The sequence below is a fragment of the Nomascus leucogenys genome, chromosome 1a (assembly GCF_006542625.1).
Source record: "Nomascus leucogenys isolate Asia chromosome 1a, Asia_NLE_v1, whole genome shotgun sequence".
Taxonomy (NCBI): domain Eukaryota; kingdom Metazoa; phylum Chordata; class Mammalia; order Primates; family Hylobatidae; genus Nomascus; species Nomascus leucogenys.
In genome coordinates, this window is record NC_044381.1 from 41,788,348 (window position 1) to 41,816,230 (window position 27,883).

General features: G+C 36.2%; 2 protein-coding genes across 3 annotated transcripts in view; one reads left to right on the forward strand and one right to left on the reverse strand.

Annotated features, from left to right (window-relative positions):
* Window positions 1-27,883, reverse strand: part of CENPP (centromere protein P) — a 295,669-nt gene that overhangs the window by 205,812 nt on the left and 61,974 nt on the right. The window contains exon 5 of the mRNA XM_003260490.4: window positions 26,454-26,550. Within this exon, the coding sequence (XP_003260538.1) occupies window positions 26,454-26,550 (97 nt within the window). The remainder of the gene's footprint in view (window positions 1-26,453; window positions 26,551-27,883) is intronic.
* Window positions 1,759-22,363, forward strand: OGN (osteoglycin). 2 transcript variants are annotated; one of them, XM_030804311.1, is made up of 7 exons: window positions 1,759-1,962; window positions 2,697-3,230; window positions 5,293-5,386; window positions 13,256-13,414; window positions 16,282-16,484; window positions 20,021-20,116; window positions 20,527-22,363. In XM_030804311.1, the coding sequence occupies exons 2-7, from the start codon at window positions 3,057-3,059 to the stop codon at window positions 20,695-20,697; spliced, it is 897 nt and encodes a 298-aa protein (XP_030660171.1). In that variant the 5' UTR covers window positions 1,759-1,962; window positions 2,697-3,056; the 3' UTR covers window positions 20,698-22,363. The 2 variants fall into 2 exon arrangements, with proteins under 2 accessions (XP_030660171.1, XP_003260541.1); XM_003260493.2 differs by having other exon boundaries at window positions 1,762-1,962; window positions 2,982-3,230.

Sequence of the window (27,883 nt, forward strand, 5' to 3'; positions counted from 1 at the left end):
AGATAACCACTACAATAGATGAACAGTGGTATTCTTCAGCAATGCAACATTAGAGGAATGTTTCTAAAATGCAAACGCAGGATCATATTTAAGCCATCACTGGCTTAAAAATCTCTACATGGTCTCTCACTGACTACAGACTAAAGCCCAAATACTTTAGCAGGATATAAAATACTTTCTTTAATCCAACCTCTATTCCCCATCTAGTCGCATCTCTTAATATGGTCCATCCCCTTGACTTCTTATCTCTCTCCCTCCAAGCTCCAGCAGTATGCAAAACAAATTATAAATTTTCTAAATGATCTACCCCCATCTGCTCCCCTTGCCTAGAATACCTCATCACCTGCACTTACCCTCCTCTCCTATCCTCTCTATAGAAGTCAGCTTGGGTACAGTCTCCGTGACCCCCAGTCAGTTTGTGGCTTCTCCCAGGTTATCACAGAACTCTGCATATTTCTGTGTAGCAAGCCCTACCATGTATTCTAGTTGCTTGTTTGCTGCTTTTCCTGCTGACTTAGAGGCTATAAATGTTCCTTGAGGGAAAAAACTGAAGTTTGCTTATCTGAGTTTACATGTCTGAAGTCCTGGCACAGAACTGGCGCTCAATAAACTTTTACTAAATGAGTGAATGCTAGTAACATTGTATTCACAGGTCATAACTTTTCAAGGAAAGTTGTTCTTCACAAAATAATTTTCTGTAGTACAAAGCATCAAAGTGTACCATTAATGAAACTATGAATCTCTAAGATTCTCTAAATTTAGACATATGATATCTATCCAGCTTACTTCTCAATATCTTGTTAACTTGCCACACAATACAAAACAAATCAATGTCTGTTGTTTCATTATTATATATTTTAAAGTCTTTAAAAAGTTTTATTGTATCCTTGAAGCCATAAAACCAACAATTTATATCAACTCAAGCCAGACAATATCACAACTAAATTTAAGATAATTCACATTCAGATAAAAACTTCAGTATTCAAGTCTTAGTTTATTTAAGCTTTGATTTGAAAGGTTCTAAAACAATTGACTGGAAAAGAAAACAAATTGGTATTCTTTCATTTTCTATTTTAATAAAATATATATCCATATTTGTTAAATTTTTAGCTTAAAGGAGAAAAGTTAATTTGATTGGTAAAAGCACCAAGGAGGAATTTTTTTAAAGTGACTCTTTAAAAAAATCTTCAAAGTTGCTTGTATGGTATCTACAATACCACTTTAACTTTTAAAACCCAATTTCAATATTAAAGTAATTTTATAAAGTTTCCTTCATTCAGCAAACAAAAGTATCTTTCACTATCAACCTCAAAAACTATAAATCAAATTTACTTTTATATGCAGCAGTTTTTCTTATATGTAACTAAAATAAAGGGGAGAAAAAAACCCAAATGACAAAACTATAAAATAATTTATGCTAAAACTAATTTTTACACTGGAAATATATATTATACTGGCTATATATTAATTATGGTATTAGGGCAGTATTTTTAATCCTCATAAAATTAACAACATGGACTATGTTTTCATTTGGTGTTCTATTTCATTCAAAAAGCAGATTGTTTAATCTCCTGGGAAATCACCAAAATGAAAAAGATGACTTTATAACTGTATCGTTTTTCATAAACTAATATTCATCAAAACATGAATGTTTATTACACAATAATAAAATGACACAAGTTTATAGTCAATTAGTTGAAGCAGACTGAGCGTAGCAGTTACAACAAATATCTTAAGCACAGTTCTCTAGTACAACACACTGCATTTCACCCTAGAGAAAGAATGCTGGCAAAGATCTCTACCACATGGAAACTGTTCTTAAAGCTGCTGGGCCCTGAAATTTTACTCAGCAGTTTGAAATCAAGCCATAGCTTTTCTCATTCACCCTTCCACTTGGGGCTAATGCACAGACATGAACATCTATTGAGGAAAACCACAAAAAACTTCAAAACAGCTACAACGGTAGGCTTACTTTTCATATATTATTTTAAATATTGTTTGTTAAAGTGCGACTGACTCATCTAATAGTCTTAATAAATGTAAAGGCCATCTCTGGTTTAAGTTTCAGTTACCTCAAACAATTAATTTTTAAGAAGTATTTATGTATATCATCGCATAAATTTAACATCCATGCAGGCAAGAATAGGGTGCTGCAAAAGTCACAAATCCATTATATTCTTCATTTTCAACCTCTGGATTTTTGACAAACTGGCATCTATAATGCAGCATCAGCAACTCTGAGTGATTCTGTTTGAAGCTACTTAAGAAAAAGTCTGAAATGTATACCCACCAGAGAAAATCCATTGATGAGCCTAAAGGAATCCTTTCTATTACATTCCTCAAAGTTCTTTGATTAAAGTTCGGTATTTCCTCCAGCCTGCAATACTATTCTTTCAGTTTTCATAGTTTAAATTAAAAATACAATACTATTAACTAAAAATTGTGATCACCTATTAAAATTACAAAACTAAGAAAATTAAAAACTTATGGCTTTTCCTATATTCTGTACCACTTAAAGGTGTTAATGACTATTTTTCATAATGTTAAATTTAAGTTTTAAAACTTTTCTTGGAAGCTGTTTCTGTTCATACCAATATAAATCAAGAGTTCTTATAAAGTAGCTCAGTGGAAATATGATATTTTTAACTCACATGAGACAGGATCTTGGGACTTTATTTTAACTATTTATACTACAGGTATCCTAAGAATATTTCAATTAAATATTAGTATGTCTGTTGAAGGCACTTAATTATTAAGAAACTTAAAATTATCAATCTTTCTTGAATTTCTGATAGAGAAGAAGTAAAACTATTTTCCAAAACTATTTTTCAGAATGTTCACTGATACGTAAAAACTGCTAGCATCTAATTAAAGATCACTAAGGGTTAAATACTGTTCTCTGGCCCTTACTGCGCACACCCTGCCAAAACATCCTCTAAGCTTTTAAATATTGCTTCGATGGTCTGAATTTTTATTTCCAGGGAAAAAGAGAGTTTTGTCCCACAGTCAGCAGACCACTAGTTTATTAACTTCCAGTCACCTTGATTTTTGCTAAAATGAAGACTCTGAAGTCTACACTTCTCCTGTTACTGTTTGTGCCTCTGATAAAGCCAGCACCACCAACTCAGCAGGACTCACGCATTATCTATGATTATGGAACAGATAATTTTGAAGAATCCATATTTAGCCAAGATTATGAGGATAAATACCTGGATGGAAAAAATATTAAGGTACTTTATTTCTACTTTAAATTTAGCTTCTAAAATACTGCCCATTTAAATGCATGTTTTTGTTTTTCCTGAATGTGTCTGATAAGGTAAGGGGAAGGGAAAAATCACTTTAAATGATTCAAACGAATTCATAATAATTGTCCCTAAGATTATATTTTTAGAATATGTATGCTTTTCAAATTAATAAATGGTACCTATGGTAACCAAACAGTATCTATAGTAACCAAAAAATAAAACTTAAAGAAAACTAGACTTTAAGATGATCCCTGACCAGTTGCAATTTATATATTAAGTAATATTACACAATGCCCTATACTTGCAATGTTGTGTTGCCTCAAAAATAAATTAGCAGAAATGTGTATTTGGAGAAATAAAGATGAATTATCAGCTTAAGGTTATTATTATAGAAAACAATTTTAAGAAAATAAATAGAAGAGTACTGGTTATTTTGATATCAATAGCATTCCACAATAATTTATATACGCCATCTACATATAGTACCAAAAACCTACTCAATATAGGACTTTCTTTTTAAATCAATTTTAACAGTTTAGACCCTCTATCAATTGGTACCAAGTAACTGTAACTGTCATTGAGTTAACACTGCAAGGGTGACGTTATACCACATCATTCATTCCCCACCTTTATGGGCAAAGTAATTACTTGTGGTTTTCTTGGCACACAGAAATGAATGCTGGGTAAGGAAAAAGTTAACACAGCACATAAGTATCTGTTGCGCACTATGTATGATAATACACATACACATACATACTGGAAAATGAGAAATTCAGCCAAATATATAACAATACTGATTGTTTCAGAAGTTCTTCTCCACTATAAATTGGAGGATAAAGACTTATAAGATTGACCAGTTACAATTGCTACTTTCTTTTTTCTTTTTTGCAGGGGTACACGATGAACAAATGTTAACACAACAGTTTCTTTCTTTCAGTTAATGCTTTTAATATGATAGCATTATTTTTGCCCATCACTAAGACACAAAGGATAGGTATTACTAATTATAGCTTCAAGTTAAAGAAAAAAAAAGTCCCATCATAACATAGGCTATTGGCTCACTTGGATGATTTGAATCTATTAAAAACACTTTCAAGATTCCCCGATCCCTAAAGAGTTTAGAGATGATTTTTCTCTCTGCTTTTCTCTTTACAGGGCTTTAGAAGCTTCTCTATCTTAATATAAATGCAGGGTCTAAGATATTTGTGGAGTGGAGTAGAATTCAACAGGACTTGATGTGCAAACACAGAGTAGAGGGAGGAAGTTCAACCACCACACAGATGGGATAATGAAGGTGAAGGGCAGAGTCAGGAGTCAAGACCGAGACTAAAATGGAACATGCTTACAAAGGACAGAAAGAATAGGACACCACACAATACACTGTAATCTAATGGCAGAAAACGTACTCTCCAAGAACAGGAAAGACAGGATCTAAATTATATCTACTCCAATTTCCCCAGAATTAATGGCCTACACCAGTGGCCCGAGCAGGGTAGGTAAGGTAAGCTGGAATAAAAGGGCTCCAAGAGCCAGGGCTTAATGGAGGGATATAGGTAATTAAAGGGTCACCCCAAGAAGAGACCTAAAGACCTTAATCGGTAGTTTATACTTGTGACATGGCTGGAGCTCTAGTCTTACTCAAAATGGTAGAATCTGAATGAGAAACTCAGTTCAGACAAGACCCCTGAGGAATAGTTACACCTCAGAAAAACTTTCATTCCAATTCAGGGAATTCTCACCTAGCTTTCATTTGGAATTTCAGGATGTTCAACATTTATTAAGCACTGAGTATAGCTACTGGCGATATAAAAATAAAAACACCCAGTTCTTTTACTCAAGGAGCTCATAGTCTAGAATAAAAACAAGCTAAAAAAATACTTACATTGTAATTTAATAGATGATAAAATGGAAATATGTATGAAAGCCTAATGGAGCAAAAAAGAAATGCCACTAATTGTAACTACGAGAAGGTGTCTGTGATCCCTCCGTTTTACAGTCAAACACAGACTTAATGAAGTTAGGTAACAAACTTTTATTTTTCCAATAGGAAAAAGAAACTGTGATAATACCCAATGAGAAAAGTCTTCAATTACAAAAAGATGAGGCAATAACACCATTACCTCCCAAGAAAGAAAATGATGGTAAGTATCACCTAAATATTTTTTTAAATGGATCTTTTAAAAATAGCTATAATGGACTTTATTCCTTGTGGTAATCAAAAACTGACTCAAGATACAGTAAATACAAACAGTGGAATTTTATTTCCAATGATAAAATCAAACAGGTATACTGGGAGTGCATGCCATTTGCCATCCCACATTATGAGTGAGAAATGTGGAGCAAGAACTTATGAGAACAACCAAAGCTTAGGCAAGCTTAGCCTCCACAAAGTGTGGTTTCTGTCCATATAAAATCTATTTGAGAAATACTTAAACACGTATTATTTGCAAAATACAATGTACAGCCTCAGTATACGGTAAATATAATTATTGCCTTTAAGAAACTCACAGAACAGAAACACACATATACATCAATAATTATCACGTACATTTCAATTAAAACAGAAAACTTGTCATGAAATAACAAATTACAAGTCCTACTTAATAATTCCTGTGTACTTGGTTTACTCTTACTTTATCACAGAACATTATTTCACATGAAAACATGACAAAAACCACATATTAATTTCTATATTTCTACAATAAAATAAAAATGAACCATAACAGAAAATAAAGCTTAAAAAACAAGAAGTATGATAGTAAAAATAGATTTGAATAAATTTAAAGACATCCCAGGCTGGGTGTGGTGGCTCACGCCTGTAATCCCAGTACTTTGGGAGGCTGAGGTGGGTAGATCACGAGGTCAGGAGTTCAAGACCAGCCTGGTCAAGATGGTGAAACCCTGTCTCTACTAAAAACATAAAAAATTAGCCAGGCGTGGTGGCAGGTGCCTGTAATCCCAGCTACTTGGGAAGCTGAGGCAGAGAATTGCTTGAACCCGGGAGGTGGAGGTTGCGGTGAGCCGAGGTCATGCCACTGCACTCCAGCCTGGGCGACAGAGTGAGACTTTGCCTCAAAAAAAAAAAAACAAAAAAAACAAAAAAACAAAAAACAAAAGACATCCCTTGTTCTTGGATGGAATGACTCAAAATCATAAAGATGTCAGTTCTTTCTAAATTTATAAATTTTAAACAATCCAACTAAAATTACCAATAAATTTTTTTTATAAAGCTGGAAAAACAGATTCTAGAATTCATACGGAACAACATATAACAAATAACAAGGGAAACAATGAACAATAACAAGTATATGTAGGAATCAGATGTACTACACATTAAAATATATTATAAAACTCTGTACTTTAAAAAGTGTGATACTGGTATATGAATAGACAAAAAGATCAATGAAATAGAATAGAAAATCCAGAAACAGACAAAAATACACATGAAAATTTAGTACATACTAAAGGTACCAACCCAAATCACTGAAGCAAAAATGGTCTTTTTAAAAAATGGTGCTGGGAGAAATAGCCATTTGAAGAGGGGTACATTTAGGTCCATACCTTACACAAAAAATAAACTCCAAATAGATTAGCAATCTGAATGTATAAAATGAAATCATACAAGTACTAGAAAAGAATCTGGGTGCCGGGTGCCTCAAAATCCAGAGACAACAATAGAAAAGAACAAAAAATTTGACCCTAAAAATACCTGTGGCAAAGTCAAAGGCAATTAAAAACTGGGAAAAATATTTGTAACATATACTACAGATAAATAATATCACTAGATAAAGAGCTAACAGATAATATAACTAAAAATAAACAACTAGTAACTCTAATTTATAAAGCACTCTTAAAAATCGAGGAAAAGAGATTAACCAAAAATCCACTGGAAAAATGACAGTTCACAAGATGATTTAAACGATTTGACCCAAATAAATGTTCAATCTCACACAGAGACACATAAATTAAAATTACATTGAGATACCATTTTTAACCTATCTGACTGAAAAACATTGAAGTATGACAACACATTAATATATTCCATGAGCAAGGCTATGGGGTAAGACACTCATACACGGCAGTAGGAAGGCAAATCAACACAATGCTTTTGGACAGGAACTTGGCAATATCTAACAAAATAAAAAATGCATTTACTTTTTGACATAAGAACCAACTTTGAGGAACTTTTTTTTTTGAGACAGAGTCTCGCTCTCAGGCTGGGGTGCAGCAGTACAATCTTGGCTCACTGCAACCTCTGCCATTTGGGCTCAAGCAATTCTCCTGCCTCAGCCTCCCAAGTAGCTGGGATTACAGGCACACGCCACCACGCCAGGCTAATTTTTGTATTTTTAGTAGAGACAGGTTTCACCATGTTGGTCAGGCTAGTCTTGAACTCCTGACCTCAAGTGCCTCGACCTCCCAAAGTGCTGGTATTACAGGCGTGAGCCGCCGCTCCCAGCCAACTTTGAGAAATTTACCTTGATGATGTACTCCAAAATAAAATACAAATGCAAAATCACTAAAGCATTGCATGCAATTGCAAAATATCAGAAATAATTTAACTGCCCAAACACTGAAGAGTAGTTGAATAAACAATGGTAAATCCAACAGAAGAGAATACTACGCAGTTGTAAAAATTAAAGAGGAAGATCTCTAAGAACTAACATGGAGTGATTTCCAGGATACACTATGTGGAAAAAAAACCAAAGTGCAAAAGAATATCTATAATATGCTGTCTTTCATGTAAGAAAGAAAAGGATATAAGAAAATGTATATGTATCTGCTTATTTCTGTGAAAATAAATACAGGCTAAAAAGAAATTGGGGGAGGGGGATGGCAGTTCCTGCGTATACACTTTTTAATGTAGATTTAATTTTTAGAACAATGCTATTTCGTATAGTCAAAAAACCAAATACGTATATAAATGAAATCAACAAGAATAAGGTAAAAAGAATCCAAATTGGAATACAAACATAAAAACATAAACTTAATTGTACTTCAAATTAATAACTCACCAAAGGAAGAAAAAACTCTAATTTAAGTAACTGTTAAACACAGCATTTTCCTATATACCTTCAGGCTAAGGACAAAAAAGAACTACAAACAAATACGAAGTTCCAGTGAGTAGGTTTGTTATGCACAGTGTTATGACTTAGCAATATTGGAACTACTTAATATGTGTGCCAGAACTAAGTAAATATACTGTAAATAACGAGAGCCAGGTTCCTCACTGTCAGAGAAACATTACAAATATGGAAAGGTAGAAGGCTAGAAAGAACACTGTGGAGTTGGTTTGGAATAGAAGATATTAGTATTAACTCAGGGTTTGTGTATATAAAGAGATACAGAAATATAGAAATGTTTATCTCTGTTTATCTCTGTGTGTGTATGTATACATATGAGTATATGGTATACATATGCATGTATATATGTTTATATCCATATATGTTGCGTGTATGTGTATTATCTGTGGAGAAAGAGACAAATAAACACACACATTTATCTCCTAGCTCTCTCTGCTGAAAGAGCCTAGAAGCAACATGATCTCAATGGCAATGAGCACACCCAGCATCTACATCTTGGTTTCTAATACCATTCTCCACTAAAATAAACCAATGCTGGCCAGGTATGGTGACTCATGCCTGTAATATCAGCACTTTGGGAGGCCGAGGCGGGTGGACCACCTGAAATTACGAATTTGAGACAAACCTGGCCAACATGGTGAAACCCCGTCTCTACTAAAAATACAAAAAACATAGCTGGGCATGGTGGCACACGTCTGTAATCCCAGCTACTTGGGAGGCTGAGGCAGGAGCATCACTTGGACTCAGGAGGCAGAGCTGCAGTGAGACGAGATGGCACCACTGCACTCTAGCCTGGGTGACAGGGTGAGACTCTGTCTCAAAAACAAATTAACAAACCAAAAAAAACCCCAATGCTTTCTGAAGAGATAGCTGATTTCAGGGTTGGGGAAGGAAAAACGCAAGGTTAGTTTGGGACATCTTGCTATGTTAGAAAATAAGGAAGTTCTCAAAGAATAATGGGGGAATTTTTTTTTTTTTGACAGGTTCTCGCTGTTACCCACGCTAGAGTATAGTGGCATGATCATGGCTCACTGCAATCTTGACCTCCTGGGCTCCAGCAATCCCCCTGCCTCAGCCTCCCAAGTAGTTGGGACTACATGAACGTGCCACCACACCTGGCTAATTTTTGTATTTTTTTGTAGAGATGAGGTTTCACCACGTTGCCCAGGTTGGTCTCAAACTCCTAGACTCAAATGATCCACCCGCCTCAGCCTCTAAAAGTGCTGAGATTACATACGTGAGCCACTGCACCCAGTCTCCCGACAAAATGTTTTTAAATCCATCAAAATATATGAAAGAAATAGATATAAAAGATGTTTACGGGAAAGCCGAGGCGAGAGGACTGCTTAACCTCAGGAGTTTGAGACCAGCTTGGGCAACATAGTGACACTACGTCTCTACAAAAAATTTAACCAAGAAAAAGCCAGGTGTGGTGGCACAAACCTGTAGTCCCAGTTACTTGAGAGGCTGAGGCAGGAGGATTGCTTGAGCCCGGGAGGTCGAGGTTTGCAGTGAACCATGATCATGTGACTGTACCCCACCCTGGGTGACAGTGTGAGATCTTGTCTCAAAAAAAAAAAATAAAGGTATGTAAGACCTGTACACTGAAATCTAAATAATGCTGTTAAGAGAAATTGAAGAAGACCTATATATAAGGAGAAATGTATTATGTTCAAGGTCTAGAAGACTCAATATCATTAAGATGTCAGTTTTCCCCAAATTTAGAGATTCAACACAATCCCAATCAAAATCCTAATAGGTTTTTTTCATTTAATTAACAAGCTGATTCTAAAATATATATAAAAATATAAAGGACCTAGAATAGTCTAAACAACATTGAAGAAGAACAAAGTTGCAGGATTTACACTAACAAGGCTATTATAAAGGTACAGGAATCAAGACACTGCAGTATTGGCATAAAAATGTTAAAGTGGGTCAACAGAACAAAATAAAATCCAGAAACAGGCTAACATGAAGTAACCAACTAGTTCTTGACAATGTGACAACACAATTCAATGGGGAAAGAATAATCCTTTTAAAAAACGGTGCTGAAAGAACCAGACAACTGTAGGAAAATTTTTCAAAAAAGAATCTTAACCCTTCCTGGCACCACATATAAAAATTAGCCCAAAGTATATCCCATACCTAAAGGTTAAGATCTTAAACTATACAACTTCTAGAAGAAAACAAAGTGTCGAATCTTGGCGGTCAGCAAACATTTCTTAAATACAACACAGAAACCATGAATTATCAAGGAACGAACTGTTCTTCATTAAAATTTAAAATGTTTCACTTCCAAAAGGAAAACTAGTAAGAGGAAAAAAAAAAGACAAGTCATCAAAGAAAATATATGGATGCCAAACGAGCACATGAAAAGATGCTAACATCATTAGTTATCAGAGAATGCAAATTAAAACACAATGAGATACTATAACATGCCCTACATTTCAATTGCTAAAATTAAAAAGACTGACCATACCAAATGTTGGCAAGGATGTGGAGCAGCTGGAACTCTCACATGCTGCTGGTAGGAATGTAAAATGGCACAGTCCTTTGGAAAACAGTTTGACACTTTCTTCAAAAGATAAAGCATACATTTATAATAACACCCAGCCATTCCACTCCTTAGGTACTTACCCAAGAGAAATGAGAGCATTAAGTCCACATAAACTTACACATAAATTTCTTTGAAATAGTGAAAACCTGGAAACAACCCAATGTCCATATGAAATGACAATGTAAATAGTATATATTGAGACAATTGAATACTACTGAGTAATAAAGAAGAATGAACTACTGATAAAGATTGAAAATCAAAACAATAATGCTGAGTAAAAGAAGCCAGAAACGGGAGTAGATACTACATGATTCTTTAAATATAAAATTCTCCTAAATGCAAACTAATGTATACTGACCAAAAGCAGGTCAGCCATTGCTTGAGGACAAGAGTGGGAGGGAGAGATTACCAAAGGGCAGGAGAAAACTTTTTGGAGTGACAGGTATGTTAATTAACTCACTTGAAGTGAACGTTTCATGGGGGTATACATATGTAAAAATCGTATATGTTGTATGATTTAAATACGTGCAATTAATTGTAAGTCAACTAACCACAAAAAGCTGTAGCAGGAAAAAAAAGCTTGAGAGGGCACTCACTGCCTAATCTGTGACAATTTGATTATTAAAATAAACACGGATTATGACTCATGGGACACAATTCATATTGATATGAAAATATCAATTAAAATTTCAAAAAATAGGCCGGGCGTTGTGGCTCACACCTCTAATCTTAGCACTTTGGGAGGCCGAGGTGGGCAGATCACCTGAGGTCAGGAGTTCAAAAGCAGCCTGGCCAACATGGTGAAACCCAGTCTCTACTAAAAATACAAAAAAATTAGCCGGGCATGGTGGCACATGCCTGTAATCCTGGATACTTGGGAGGCTGAGGCAGGAGAATTGCTTGAACCTGGGAGGTGGAGACTGCAGTGAACCGAGATTGCACCACTGCACTCCAACCCGGGTGACAAAGCGAGACTTCATCCCAAAAAAAAGAAAAAAAAATAAAATTTGACATGTTTATTTAATATATTTAAAATATATCAAAATAGGTCAGGTGTGGTGGCTCATGTCTGTAATCCCAGCATTTTGGGAGACCGAGGCAGGCAGATCACTTGAGGTCATGTTCGAGACCAGCCTGGCCAACATGGTGAAACCTTGTCTATACTAAAAATTAAAAAAAAAAAAAAAAAAAAAAAAAAAAAGCCATGTGTGGTGGCATACTCCAGTAATCCCAGCTACTCAGGAGGCTGAGGCAAAAGAATCGCTTGAACTGGGGAGGTGGAGGTTGCAATGAGCCAAGATCACACCACCACACTCCAGCCTGAGCAACAGGGCAAGGCTCTGTCTCAAAAATAAGTAAGTAAATAAATAATAAAATATATCAAAATATATAAAACAAGTTCATATTGATATAAAAAATAAGAAAAGAGTGCTAACTAACAACTGTAGAAGGAATGATGGAATTAGAAAATCACTATTTGGTTAGTCACAAATGATTCAAGTAAGAATCATCAATGGATGCTAAAACTAGTATATGAAAGTACAATGTCACATCAGACATTTAGATTCTCAAAGTACTTCTCCAGAATTACTTATTAATTATGAAGTGAAAAACATTAACTTTACTCAGTGAGAAACATGGCACATACTACTTGAACCAAGTGACCAAAGATATTATCAGGAATGGCATAAACAGATATCATGTGCTTTTGGACACACAGCACTGAGGATCCATGGTACTCCTGCCAAAAATGAGAAACCTCTGCCAACTGAAAGGCATTCTGCAGAATAAATGCCCTGAAAAATAAAACTAAACAAACAAAAAAAGCTCTACACTTTTCAAAAACAGGAAAAGGTATAAAAAACAAAGACTAAGGAATGTTCCCAGAGGTATGACAAGTAAATGTAATAAATGACTTGGGGTGCTAAGGGATCCAAACAGTGCCTACGATTACTCTAATTTTCAAGTTAATGGCTTCCTTACTTAACTAGTGGTTACTAAAGTCTAGCTACTGTCACCAATCTGAAATATGTTTCTCACACATCAAACTTAATAAATCAAGCTCATGTTTACCTTAACTCCTGCTTCGTAAATTTTTTTGGTTTTCAAATAAGGAAATGTAACTGTCAATCAATTCAACAATTAAGCAATCACCAGTAAAACAAAATAAAAAGAGATTCTCAAACAACATTCTGGTGAATTATCAAGCACAATATAGGTAACGAGTTACCATGACTATCTTTCTTATGATTCTGTAAAACATCTCTTCAAATTAGAAACAGCATTCATAATAGCAATAATTTTACTACTAGAGGCGAAATATTTTCGAGCTATTGTTCATATTTTTATGATTTTATTTCCCAATTTAGAAATGCCCACGTGTCTGCTCTGTGTTTGTTTAAGTGGCTCTGTATACTGTGAAGAAGTTGACATTGATGCTGTACCACCCTTGCCAAAGGAATCAGCCTATCTTTACGCACGATTCAACAAAATTAAAAAGCTGACTGCCAAAGATTTTGCAGACATACGTAAGTTAAGCTGAAATATGATATTAGTATTAACTCGTATTAGTATTTAACTCATATAAACACAAGTTTCTATACAGTTGCTGCCTATCACATATAGGTTTGTCACTTGAAGTACATAAATATCTAACATGTTTCACGAAAGTCCATTCATTTGTTGGTGAATCATCTTTCCACTTAGATCCTGTGATCTTTCTTTACTGGTGACTTCACTGTCCATGGTGACAGCCCATCTAACATATGGGCAACTGTATCTTCTCAACTCCGATACTTCAAGATCCCTTGCTTCAGACACTGAGCAACACCAATACAACTGGGATGCTTCTCCAACCACAATGTTTTATTTTCTACCTGCACTATAAAAACACAGAAACTGCTTTTTCTTACTTTAACTAATGGCTCTTAAACCTGGCTGCATATTAAAAATATCTTGGGAAGTGTTTTGTTTTTTTCTTCTCCCCCCCTCCCCCACCCCGAGATGGAGTCTTGCTCTGTCGCCCAGGCTGGAGTACAGTGGCGTGATCTTGGCTCACTGCAACCTCTGTCTCCCAGGTTTAAGTGGTTCTCCTGTCTCAGCCTCTCAAGTAGCTGAGGTGCGCGCCACCACACCTGGCTAATATTTGTATTTTTAGTAGAGACGGGGTTTCACCATGTTGGCCAGGCTGGTCTCGAACTCCTGACCTTGTGATCCGCCCGCCTCGGCCTCCCAAAGTGCTGGGATTACAGGCGTGAGCCACCGCACCCAGCAGGGAAGTATTTTTTAAATACTGATACTAGGTCCTACCTCCCAGGGGTTGTAATTCAGATCTGGGGTAGGGCCCAAGCAACATCATTAAAAACAAACTCCTTGGATGATTCTAATATGGAAATAGTGTTGAGAACAGTGGTATTTAATTCCTTACCAGTCATTATCAATCTTGAACTTCTAGCAAACCTTAACTCAATTAGAGTGTTGCCATAAGCACATCAGAATCCTCCATTTCTGCAGTACCAAATCCCATTCCTAGATCACTAATTTCTTGTCAGTTTTGTAGACTCCTAATATTGTCAAGAGTTCTGAAAAAAATCATACCAAGAAATGCATACTGGCCCCACTACACATTTATGAGATTAACCATAACCAGATTCATGCTGCCACTGATAGCTCCCAAATGTGGATTGAAGTATAGTTGATCCTTGTTATTTGTGGACTCCATATTTGTGAATACCCACTTGCTAAAATTTATTTATAACCCCAAAATTAATACACATGGTGCTTTCATGGTCATTCTCAGACATGCTCAGAGTGGCAAAAAAATTGAATTACTTGACATGCACATTCCCATCTGAGTTGAACAAGGTAACACTGTCTTCTGGTTCCAGTTCTCATACTGTAAATAAATGCCCTGTTCACAGTCTATTTAATGACATGTTTTTCACATTTTTGTGCTTTGTGTTTATGATTTTGCTGTTTATTGATTTTTGGTTTTTTTGGGTTTTATTTGAGACAGGGTCTCGCTCTGTCGCCCAGGCTGAAGTGCAGTGGTATGATCTCGGCTCACTGCAGCCTCTGCCTCCTGGGTTCAAGGGATTCTTGTCCCTCAGTCTCCCGAGTAGCTGAGACTACAGGCATGTGCTACCACACCTGGTTACTTTTTTTTATTGTAATTTAACTTAATTTAATTTATTTATTTTTTGAGATGGAGTCTTACTCTGTCGCCCAGGCTGGAGTGCAGTGGCGCGATCTTGGCTCACTGCAAGCTCTGCCTCCCAGGTTCATGCCATTCTCCTGCCTCAGCCTCCCGAGTAGCTGGGACTACAGGCGTCCGCCACCACGCCCAGCTAATTTTTTTTTTTTTTTTGTATTTTTAGTAGAGACGGGGTTTCACCGTGTTAGCCAGGATGGTCTTGACCTCCTGACCTTGTGATCTGCCCAACTCGGCCTCCCAAAGTGCTGGGATTACAGGTGTGAGCCACCGCACTTGGCCTGATTTTGCTGTTTAACATGACCCAACACATGGTGCTGAAGTGACATCTAACATCCCCAAGCACAAAAAGACTGTGACATGCCTACAGGGAAAATATGTTAGATAAGGTTTGTTCAGGCATGAGTTATAGTGCAATATTAATGATTCAACAATATATATTAAGCCAAGTGTCCTTAAGCAAAAACACATAAAGTTATGTACTAATAGTTGATGGAAATGTGTGACCAGAGGCTCACAGGAACATAACCCTGTATTTCTCCTAGGAATAATGGTTCAGTATTTACAAATTCAGCACTTGTGGTAATTTTACAGAACATGATTCCTGTGAATAAGAAGCAATTGTATTTCCTAATTATCCCAGATATAAGTGATGCACACACAAGTACGCACACACACACACACTGAATTTCTCTCTCAATCTGTGTCACTCTAACAAATCAGGGAACATCTTTGTCTTTGTTGTTGTTAAGTGGTAAGGCATAGAGAGATTAAGATAACATACTCAGAATCACAACGCAACATGCCAGCAAAAAAGTCAAAAAATATTACATGATTCCAATCAAATGTAATGCTTCCTTTCCATGATTTGCAACAAGAATTTCTTTCAAACTGCCTGACCATCTTGAGGAATTTGAACAGAGAAAGATGAAAAGACTCGATTAATTTTAAGATCAATTTCAAACCTGAGATTCTAGGACTCCAGTCAGAAAGGGAATCAATTTCAGGCACAAAGAGGTGTTCAGTGATCATTGCACAAAACTTTACTGGGCTATGAATTGTAGACAGTCTATCAGGCACTAAAAATGAAAGATGCTTGAGTGATCTGTTAAACAAATGCTTTTCTTCAGTCCATACAATAAGAATTTTACTTATGTAGTTGTTTTTTATATTTTTTCCGTCTAGCTAACTTAAGAAGACTCGATTTTACAGGAAATTTGATAGAAGATATAGAAGATGGTACTTTTTCAAAACTTTCTCTGTTAGAAGAACTTTCACTTGCTGAAAATCAACTACTAAAACTTCCAGTTCTTCCTCCCAAGCTCACTTTATTTAATGCAAAATACAACAAAATCAAGAGTAGGGGAATCAAAGCAAACGCATTCAAAGTAAGTATTTTATAGTAAAACTAAGCATAGTATGAGTGATAAGATGATAGATAAAAGAGCAACTTTGGTCTAGAATTGTATTTTGATTACACTTAAAAACTATTTTGATTTAATAAATGAAGACATTATTTACATAATAAATAACCATCCTATTAGGCTCATTCAGCCTATCTTATGCCCATATCTCAGTTAAAATACATAACCTTTATTTTATTTCATGGGACTATTTTGTTTCTCATTATTTCACTTGTTCACACAGCAAATATTTATTTAGGCAGACATGGTTGGCCCTCTCATGGCACTTACAGTCTACGAAAGCTCAAAATGGGACATTTCCTGTGTTTCTTTTTCCTTACAATGTTAGCAAATTATAAATACCACAAAAAAAAAGATCCAAAAGTAAATACTGAATTTAACTTTTAATATTTAAAAATATTAGACTGTGAAATTCTATAGGGAGATTTTCCTTTGAATTTCATGAAAGCATGTAATATAAAATTTTATATGTAGTAAGAATTAAATACATTTCTTAACAATTCAAGCAAATATTCTGTAGGAAAAAGGGAAAGTAATCTACTTCAGTTTAGGTAGACAATTTGTCTCAAAATGCATGGTCTACAGAAGTAATCACTTTAGCCCAGGATTTCCATAGCTCTGATGTAATCATTCCCCAGATAAAATGATGATCATGCCACTGCTGGTAACAGACATAATCTCATTCAAAAGGCAAGGTTTCTTGCTTCTAAAGGTACCTTTGGAAACTATCAAATATTCATTATCATAAAGTTTATGATAATCACACACAGGTAAATTCTGTCAAAAAATGTACAATCTGTTAGAAAGTGTAGAAATAGTCCATTTTTTCATTTTTCATTACAATTAAGGTATCTTTTTTCAACTTTAAGGGATATTTTAAAGTTACATCAGAGTTCATCTGATGTTTCTTATAAGGAACTCAGAAGTTAAGAGACTCTTAGATGACTTTTTAAAAGCAGATACACCTGTTTTTTGTTTTTTTTTTTTGAGATGGAGTCTTGCTCTGTCACCCAGGCTGGAGTGCAGTGGCGCAATCTTGGCTTACTGCAACCTCTGCCTCCCAGGTTCAAGCAATTCTCCTGCCTCAGCCTCCCAAATAGCTGGGACTACAGGCACACACCACCACACCTGGCTAATTTCTGTACTTTTAGTAGAGACGGGCGTTGGCCAGGCTGGTCTCGAAATCCTGACCTCAGGTGATCTGCCCACCTCGGCCTCCCAAAGTGCTAGGATTACAGGCGTGAGCCACCATGCCTGGCCTTTTTTTTGTTTTAAAGTTGTAATTTGAAAACATTAATTTGAGTTGGTCACTCTTTGAATAACAGACATGTTACAGACCTATAAAAGCTGATCAGGACAGGTTCAGTGGCTCACGCCTATAATCCCAGCACTTTAGGAGGCTGAGGCAGGCGAATCACTTGAGGTCAGGAGGTCAGGACCAGCCTGGCCAACATGGTGAAACTCCGTCTCTACTAAAAATACAAAAATTAGCTAGGCGTGGTGATGGGCGCCTGTAGTCCCAGCTGCTCGGGAGGCTGAGGCACGAGAATTGCTTGAACCTGGGAGGCAGAGGTTGCAGTGAGTGGCTGAGATTGCACCACTGCACTCCAGCCTGGGCCACAGAGCAAGACTCAGTTTCAAAAAAAAAAAAAGGAGCTGATCAACATTTCACAAAAAGAACATTTGAATATTCTGGGGTTTAGACAGGAATTACAGAAGGGATTTATGACAAGTCAGTATGAAAATAATAAACTCGGCCAGACGCAGTGGCTCATGCCTGTAATCCTAGGGGATTTGGGAGGCTGAGGCAGGCGGACTGAGCTCAGGAGTTCCAGACCAGCCAGGCAACATGGTAAAACCCTGTCTCTACTAAAATACAAAAAATTAGCTGGGCGTGGTGGTGGGCATCTGTAGTCCCAGCTACTCGGGAGGCTGAGGCAGGAGAATTGCTTGAACCTGGGAGGCAGAGGTTGCAGTGAGCTAAGATCGTGCCACTGCACTACAGCCTGGGCAACAGAGCGAGACTCCATCTCTAAAAAAAAAAAGAAAAGAAAACAATAAACTCAGCTGCCCTGTAGCTTTGTTTAATGTCCTAAGCCGCTACAGTCACTAGTAGAATTAGGTTATTCTAACTCATGTAAATGAGACTCACTGGGAAGACAAGAGCTTGATGCCCATATGGTAGAAGGGTAGGGTGCTTAAGAAAGTATTAAAATAGCAACACAGAAAAGAATTAGCAAAATCTAGCACAGGATGCATATTGAAGATAAGGTAAAAGAGTAATGTCAGGGGAAATTACAATTATACACAATAATGGGTTACTGATCATGAAGAAAAATCCAACATTAAGTCCTTAGGGAAAAAACCTGCACCAAGCTAACTGTTTACTGAACTACTTTGGGAAACATCTTGCTAAGCACACATTTTTTTTTTTCTTGAGATGGAGTCTCGTTCTGTGGCCCAGGCTGGAGTGCAGTGGCACAATCTCGGCTCACTGCAACCTCCACCCCCTGGGTTCAAGCAATTCTCCTGCCTCACTCAGGCTCCCTAGTAGCTGGGATTATAGGCATGCACTACCACCCCGGTTAATTTTTGTATTTTTAGTAGAAATGGGGGTTTCACCATGTTGGCCAGGCTGGTCTCGAACTCCTGACCTCAAGTGATCCACCCGCATTGACCTCTCAAAGTACTGGGATTACAGGTGTGAGCCACCATGCCCAGCCAAGCACACACATTTCTTTTTTTTTTTTTTCTTTTTGAGATGAGTCTCGCTCTGTCGCCCAGGCTGTAGCACAGTGGTGCGATCTCAGCTCACTGCAAGCTCCGCCTCCTGGGTTCACAGCATTCCCCTGCCTCAACCTCCTGAGGAGCTGGGACTACAGGCACCCACCACCACGCCTGTCTAATTTTTTGTATTTTTTTAGGCCGAGCACGGTGGCTCACACCTGTAATCCCAGCACTTTGGGAGGCTGAGGCGGGCAGATCACGAGTTCAGATTGATACCATCCTGGCTAACACAGTGAAACCCCGTCTCTACTAAAAAAATACAAGCACACACATTTCTAAGAAGTAACCACTTAGCTAGAAATTGGTGGAACTGAGATGGGAAACTCCAGAGGTACAGGAGAGGTTACGGCAGCACCAGGGTCAAAATTCAATCCCACGTAGGGACTCACCTCATTAGCTCCTATCAAACACAAAGAGTACCAGAAGTTGGCATTACAGCTGGATATTCAGAGACCAGATGAATGGACAGAAATGTGGGGTATGCGGCAGAGCTCCACTGGCCATCATAAAGGATCAAAATACACTACACTTGAAGTCAGAAAAAAAACCCAAACAAGAAACTATCATATGAACAATTGATACAATTGATGTATTTATATCAATATGCAAGTCGGTATGTATAGACATATACTCATATGCACATATATATTGCTTGAATCCTGTGAAAGAATGTACAAAACCTCAATAACACTCACACGAAATTTTCCTTACAGAAACTAAATAACCTCACCTTCCTCTACTTGGACCATAATGCCCTGGAATCCGTGCCTCTTAATTTACCAGAAAGTCTACGTGTAATTCATCTTCAGGTATGATGGTTCCTTTCACAATATCTGACTCTAATTACCTATGAGTCAAAATCTTGTGACTCATTGGGAACCTCACTTATTCACATACAAATTTTGGTTAGATCACTGTAGTAGTGTGATAACTAAATGCCTGCCTATCAAAAAGATTAATAACTAGGCTCATGAACTTTCTTCCCAGAAGTCCAGATTCCATCCAGAGCATAAAAAGTAGACCAGCACAGTAGGTGTGAAGTCTGCTCTTGATTGTATTTGTCTCCAGGTGTACATTTGAGTATTTCCTAATTAATTTGACACAAGGATTTGAAGTGAGGGGGCACTCAGACCTCTGACTTAGGTTTCCTCTACCCATTATATAGCATATGTAAGGTTGATTTCAGATTTCTGAACAATTTTTTCCTCTTTTTTTTCAGTTTAACAACATAGCTTCAATTACAGATGACACATTCTGCAAGGCTAATGACACCAGTTACATCCGGGACCGCATTGAAGAGATACGCCTGGAGGGCAATCCAATCGTCCTGGGAAAGCATCCAAACAGTTTTATTTGCTTAAAAAGATTGCCGATAGGGTCATACTTTTAACCTCTATCAGTACGACATATAAATGAAAGTACACCTACACTAATAGTCTGTCTCAACAATGTGTAAAGGAACTTAAGTATTGGTTTAATATTAACTTTGTATCCCATTTTGAAAGAATTTGATATTTTAAGCAAGGATGTTCAAAATCTTACATATAATAAGTAAAAAGTAAGACTGAATGTCTACGTTCGAAACAAAGTGATATGAAAATATTTAAACAGCATTACAAAATCCTAGTTTATACTAGACTACCATTTAAAAATCATGTTTTTATATAAATACCTAAATTTGAGATGCATTATTCCTATTACTAATGATGTAAGTAAGAGGATAAATCCAAGAAACTTTCAACTCTTTGTCTTTCCTGGCCTTTACTGGATCCCAAAAGCATTTAAGGTACATGTTCCAAAAACTTTGAAAAGCTAAATGTTTCCCATGATCGTTCATTCTTCTTTTATGATTCATACATTATTCCTTATAAAGTAAGAACTTTGTTTTCCTCCTATCAAGGCAGCTATTTTATTAAATTTTCACTTAGTCTGAGAAATAGCAGATAGTCTCATATTTAGGAAAACTTTCCAAATAAAATAAATGTTATTCTCTGATAAAGAGCTAATACAGAAATGTTCAAGTTATTTTACTTTCTGGTAATGTCTTCAGTAAAATATTTTCTTTATCTAAATATTAACATTCTAAGTCTACCAAAAAAAGTTTTAAAGTCAAGCAGGCCAAAACCAATATGCTTATAAGAAATAATGAAAAGTTCATCCATTTCTGAGAGGGTAACCATAAAGTTCTCTAGGGCAAAGTCTTTCAAATATGAGATAACTGCAAAATATTTTCCTTTTATACTATAGAAATGAGAATCTCATCAATAAATTAGTTAAAACATAAGATGAAAACAGAATATTCTGTGGTGCTAATGCACACTACCTTCCCACCCATACACATCCATGTTCACTGTAACAAACTGAATATTCACAATAAAGCTTCTGAGTAACACTTTCTGATTACTCATGATAAACTGACATGGCTAACTGCAAGAATCAAATCTTCTATCTGAGAGTAATAGTTTATGATGACTCAGTGCTGCCAGAGTAAAGTTTCTAAAATAACATTCCTCTCGCTTGTACCCTACTAAAAGTATTAGTCTACACATTACATTGAAGTTAAACACAAAATTATCAGTGTTTTAGAAACATGAGTCTGGACTGTGTAAATAAAAGTACAAACATTATTTCCACCATAAAGTATGTATTGAAATCAAGTTGTCTCTGTGTACAGAATATGTACTTATTCCCATTTTTAAGCATTTGCTTCTGTTTTGTTCCCTACCTAGAATGTCAGATGTTTTTTAATTATCTCCCCATTTGTCAAAGTTGACCTCAAGATAACATTTTTCATTAAAGCATCTGAGATCTAAGACCACAATTATTATTCTAACAATGATTATTAGCTCATTCACTTATTTTGATAACTAATGATCACAACTATTATACTACTTTCTCGTTATTTTGTGTGCATGCCTCATTTCCCTGACTTAAACCTCACTGAGAGCGCAAAATGCAGCTTTATACTTTATACTTTCAATTGCCTAGCACAATAGTGAGCACATTTGAATTGAATATACAATAAATATTGCAAAATAAAATCCATCTAAATAGAAGGGTTCTGTTTTATTTGGAAAAATTGAATCTTTAAACTATCATAATCTTGAATGCCTGTCATCTTTCTAGTTTTCAGAAAAATAATGTATTCCTATATTATTTTTATGATAAAACTTATGGAGCAAAACACCATAAAATAACTCTCAAATTAAGAAAAAATTCAAAAGTCAGTAGTTTTAGATAAGATAATGAGAAGGGAGAAAGAACATTGGTAAAAGGTATGAATTCCAGAATTAAAGAAATAATTTGGGGATTTCTAGATAAGAGGATATGAACATGCATACCTTACACCTTCATATACACAACCTTAAATCACAAATAAAACAAAATAAACAATACAAATTATACCACCAAGATCCAGAAGATATCAGACGAAATAATTAGAGAAAGTAAAAAATATGCTGTCTCCATTATATTCACAATGTTTCATTCTTGACACTAATAATTAAAGAGGCTTTAAATTTTTAAATAATTTACTTCTTACTAACATTCCTGAAAAAAACTAAAGACATACATAAATGGAAAGATGTCTTGTGTTTATGGATGGTAAGATTTAACGTTTTAAGACAACAATACTATCCAATATGATATGCAGACTGAACACAGTTGCCATCAAAATCTCAATGATGCATTCACCGAAATAAAATGGAACTTCAAGAGACCCCCAAATAAACAGAAGAATCTCGAAAATATGAATAAAGATAGAAGACTCACATTTCCTAACTTCAACATTTACAACAAAGATACAGTAATGAAAACAGTGTGTGGCTGGGCGCAATGGCTCACACCTGTAATCCCAGCACTTTGTGAGGCTGAGGCGGGTGGATCACTTGAGGTCAGGAGTTCGAGAGCAGCCTGGCCAACATGGTTAAACTCTGTCTCTACTAAAAATTCCAAAAAATTAGCCGGGTGTGGTGGCAGGTGCCTGTAATCCCAGCTACTGGGAGGCTGAGGCAGGAGAATCGCTTGACCAGGAGGCGGAGGTTGCAGTGAGCCGAGATCGCACCACTGCACTCCAGCCTAGGCGACAGAGCAAGACTCTGTCTAAAAACAAAAAAAGAAAACAGTGTGGTACTAGCATAAGTACAGACATATAGACGAATAGAATAAACTAAACAGCCCAGAAATAAACCCTTCCAAATAGGGTCAGATACTTTTCAACAAAAGTACAAAGACCATTCAGTGGAGAACACCAGTCTCTTCAACAATGGTGCTGGGAAAACTGGATATTCATATACAAAAGAATGAAGTTGGATACCTACCTTATGTAATATTAAAAAACGAACTAAAAGACCTAAACTTAAGGGTTAAATTATAAAATTCTTAGAGAAAATATAGAGGAAAACCTTTATGACATTGAATTTGGCATGTAATTACTTGGATTTGTCACCAAAAACACAGGTAAAAAAGAAAAAATAGATAAACTGGTCTCCATCAAAATTTAAAACTTTTGGGAGAGATTTGTTGAAGGATACAAAATTACAGCTAGATAGGAGGAATAAGTTCTATATCATTGTAAGATGACTATAATTAACGATAATATATAGCTTCAAGTAGCTAGAAGATACTGATGGTTCCCAACACAAAGAAATGATAAATGTTTAAGCTGATGGAAATGCTAATTACCCTGATCTGATCACTATACATTATATGTATTGAAACATCACTATGTACCCTACGAATATGTAAAATTACTATTAGTCAATTAAAAATTAAATAAAAATAAATTTTAAAAATCAAAAATTTCTGCTCATCAAAGGACACTATCAAGAGTCAAAAGACAACCTAGAGAAAGTATTTTGAAATCATATATTTAAGAGGAAATTAATATCTAGAATATATAAACTCTACAATTCAACAACAAAAAACAACCCAATTCAAAAATGGGCTAAGGACTTGCACAGACATTTCCTCAAAGATATACAAATCGACAACCAGCACATAAAAATACATTTAACATCACTAACCATTAGGAGGATGTAAATCAAAACCACAGTGAGATATCACTTCCTACCCATTAGGTTGGCTATAGCCAAAAAAAAAAAAAAAAAAAAAAGCAGAAAATAACAAGTATTAAAGTAGTTGTAGAGAAATTGAAGTACTTGTGCTTTGCTGGTGTAAAATGGTACAAGCGCTGTGGAAAAGAGTACGCGGTTCTTCAAATAATTAAACATAGAATTACCATATGATCCAGCAATTCTATTTCCAGGTATATAATTACACTTAAAAGAATTGAAAGGGGTGCAAACAGATATCAGTACACTAATGTTCACAGCAGGATTATTCACAATAGCCCAAAAGTAAAAACAACCAGTGCCCATCAGCCAAAGAATGGATAAGCAAAATGTATATACATTTAATGGAATATATGATCCAGCCTTAATAAAAAGGCAGGGGGAGGGCACTGGGCTTGGGAGGCCAAGATAGGTCAATTGCTTGAGCCCAGTAGTTTGAGACCAGCATGGGCAACATGGCGAAACTGCATCTCTACAAAAAATACATAAATTAGCTGACATGGTGGCGTGCGCCTGTAGTCTCAGCTACTTGGGAGGCTGAGGTGGGAGGATCACCTGAGCCAGGGACAGTCAAAGCTGCCATGAGCTGTGACTGCACCACTGGACTCCAGCCTCGGCGACAGAGTGAGACCCTGTCTCAAAAAAAAAAAAAAAAAAAAAAAAGAAATCTGACACATGCTACGACATGGAGAAACTTTGAGGACATTATGCTAAGTGAAAAGACACTCCACATATATGAGGTACCTAGAATAGTCAAATTCATAGAAACAGAAAACACAACAGTGGTAGCAAGCGCTAAGAGAAGGCAGGAATGAGGAGTTAATGTTTAATGGGTATGTTTCAGTTTGGGATGATGAAAAACTTCTGGAGAAGGATAGTGGTGACAGTTACAAAACAATGTGGATATTGGTGATGGTTACAGAACAATGTGACTGGTTTTTTCTACCCTAGTAATGTTATAACTAGCAAAGACCAGCTCCTAGAAGCTCTTTACCCTCCACAGGAAAAATACACCAATTATACTTCATACCTGCCTGAAAGCACGTAGAGTCAAATCAGCTTTGGAAATGGAGACTAGTGCTCCCATTTTCCATCATCCATTCAAATGCATAACGAAACAGCAACATTAAGTGATTCATCTATTACCATAACTGCCAGCACACTCCCCGGTCATTAGTGTATTATAACACTTGTGAAGCAGAAATATTTAACTTTTCTGGCATAAGACTACCTATGATCAAATATAACAAAATCATGAGAATGCCTCAAGGTACTATAGTACAGAACTGCCCATGTTTCTTTGTGGAAAAAAATCCTAGGCCTGACAGATCTTATTAGCTCAACCATATAGAATAAATAATAATAAAAAACAATAGAACCCCAAATAAAGGAGAGTTAGTACAAGTCCTAAAAACAATAGTCATGACCTGGTTAGGCTTTTGAGAGAATCTGAACCTTGAAATATTATTTAAGTTGACTTTCAGAACTGGTTTCTGTGTGGATTAATGCTGTCAATAATTTGATGCTATCCAAATGAGTAGAACCTGAGGTATTACGATGCAACCAAACTTAATTTCAGTTATGCCCAAAAACAAAGGGAATAAAAGGAAGTACTTTAAAGTACCCATATCAGGCTTTAGGAAGCATTACTTCACAAGAATCAGGCTTTGGTATTTAAACTTGAAATGTACAATTGAGAAGCTGGAAACAGAGTCTGGCTCAGGAAGTTAGCAGTATACCATTACATGATAAGCCTGCTGTGATGATATTCTTTATTAACATTTGTTGTTTTACTTCAAATACTCTTGAAAGAATGTTTTTCCAAAATGTGCATTTTAAATAAATTTGAATATAACCACACTTCTTTCAAGACATTCCACAATATAAATTGTTCACTGATTTGTACAGAAGTAATCCTCCTCCAGTTATTCCAAATAATTGCAAATTCCACAAGTCAATGAGAATATTTTCTACTGCTTGAAAGCTTTTAAGAAAAGGATGTTATGGATGAATCCCCAATTAATATCAGCTTTGTTTTCCATATATGTTTAAATTCAAAGACTTCGGACTTTACCTTGAAATGTTTAAACGTGCGCTTACGATATTCAAACCACTCCACAAAAAAATGCAGGCTTCGGAAAAACATGAACAGATCTTTTCTCTCTTCTGCTCTGTAGGAATAAATGATTCTCTGATTAATAAATATCATTAAATGATAGACCCAATCTAGCTTTCTTATTTTTCCTTTTCATGTGTCCTACACTAAAACCAAAAACTTGATGTAGTTCTACATATCAATTCCTGCACTTGTGTGTGTGTTTTCCTCTGCTGTGACTGCTAATGCTACTTTCTCAGCCTAGAATACCCCTTTCCCCATTTTCAAACATTTAAGTCTATGTATTATTTAAATCACTCAAATGCCACATTCTCTGAAATTTTATTTGATGACTATAATACAATAAAGAATAATGAAGAACAGACAGTATGTAAGTGCCAGTTTCTGGCACAGCGCTTTAAAACCCTTGGAACTTCCTGAGTAACAGATGTGTCTTTGTTATGCTAATGAGTTGTCTCATAGTGGCTTCCACGTATTGCAGACTGGAGGCTGTTCACCAGGAAAACACATCAAACATCACCAGACACATCATTTGAGGGCTAACCGGGAGCATAGCAGAGCTTCCTGGTTGGTGAATACACTGATGTGCTGGGAGGATAATGTGCCTGGATTCCACAAGGAATCTCTGTCTCCCCAACCCCCAGACCTTCGTCTATGTATTACTTCCATTTGGCTGTGTCTGGGTTGTATCCTTCATAATAAAATGCTAATTATAAGTATAGTGTTTTCAGTATGTTCTGTGAGTGGTTCTGAGTGGTTCTAGCACATTATTAAACCTGAGAGATTTGTGGGAACTCCAGAATTTATGGCCAGTTGGTCCTAACTGCAGGTGGACCTTGATACTTGCAGCTGGAGTGTGAAGTGGAGGCACTCTTTGTGGAGACCTCTGCCTATAACTTGTGGGGTCTGTTAGTGTGAGAACTGAACTGAGCTGCAGGACATCCAGTTGGTGACAGAGAACCACTGTCAGCACAATTACCACACCACCACACCACATATCCTATTCCCTAACAGCTAGAAATAATCTCATTTCTTTGCCTATGAGAACTGTCACAGGAATGAGTCTTAATTCTCTTAATAGTACATCTATGTTAATAATGTAAGTCACATACACCACAAGTAACTGGAAGGCAAGAACCATGTATCATTTAATCATTCATTTGATAAATGATTGCGGGAGTTGAGTTCCTGTAACAGTCATGATAGAGTAAGCATATTCCACCCCAATGCTTCCATTAACTATAATTTAAAACCATGAACACAGTACATAAAGCAAATATCAGAAACTCTGAAATGTGGAAAGAAGAAAGCAGGACAGGTAGAGTCTTCAGGAATCAAGGGAGGACCTGGAAATGAATTCCTTAGGATTTATTTTTGCCTCCTGTATA

Bases quoted from the DNA above. Each gene is read 5' to 3' on its own strand.
- OGN (XM_030804311.1), top strand. From the start codon at position 3,057: ATGAAGACTCTGAAGTCTACACTTCTCCTGTTACTGTTTGTGCCTCTG. The intron at 3,231-5,292 runs GTACTTTATTTC...TTTTTCCAATAG, and splicing joins TGGATGGAAAAAATATTAAG to GAAAAAGAAACTGTGATAAT. The intron at 5,387-13,255 runs GTAAGTATCACC...TTCCCAATTTAG, and splicing joins TCCCAAGAAAGAAAATGATG to AAATGCCCACGTGTCTGCTC.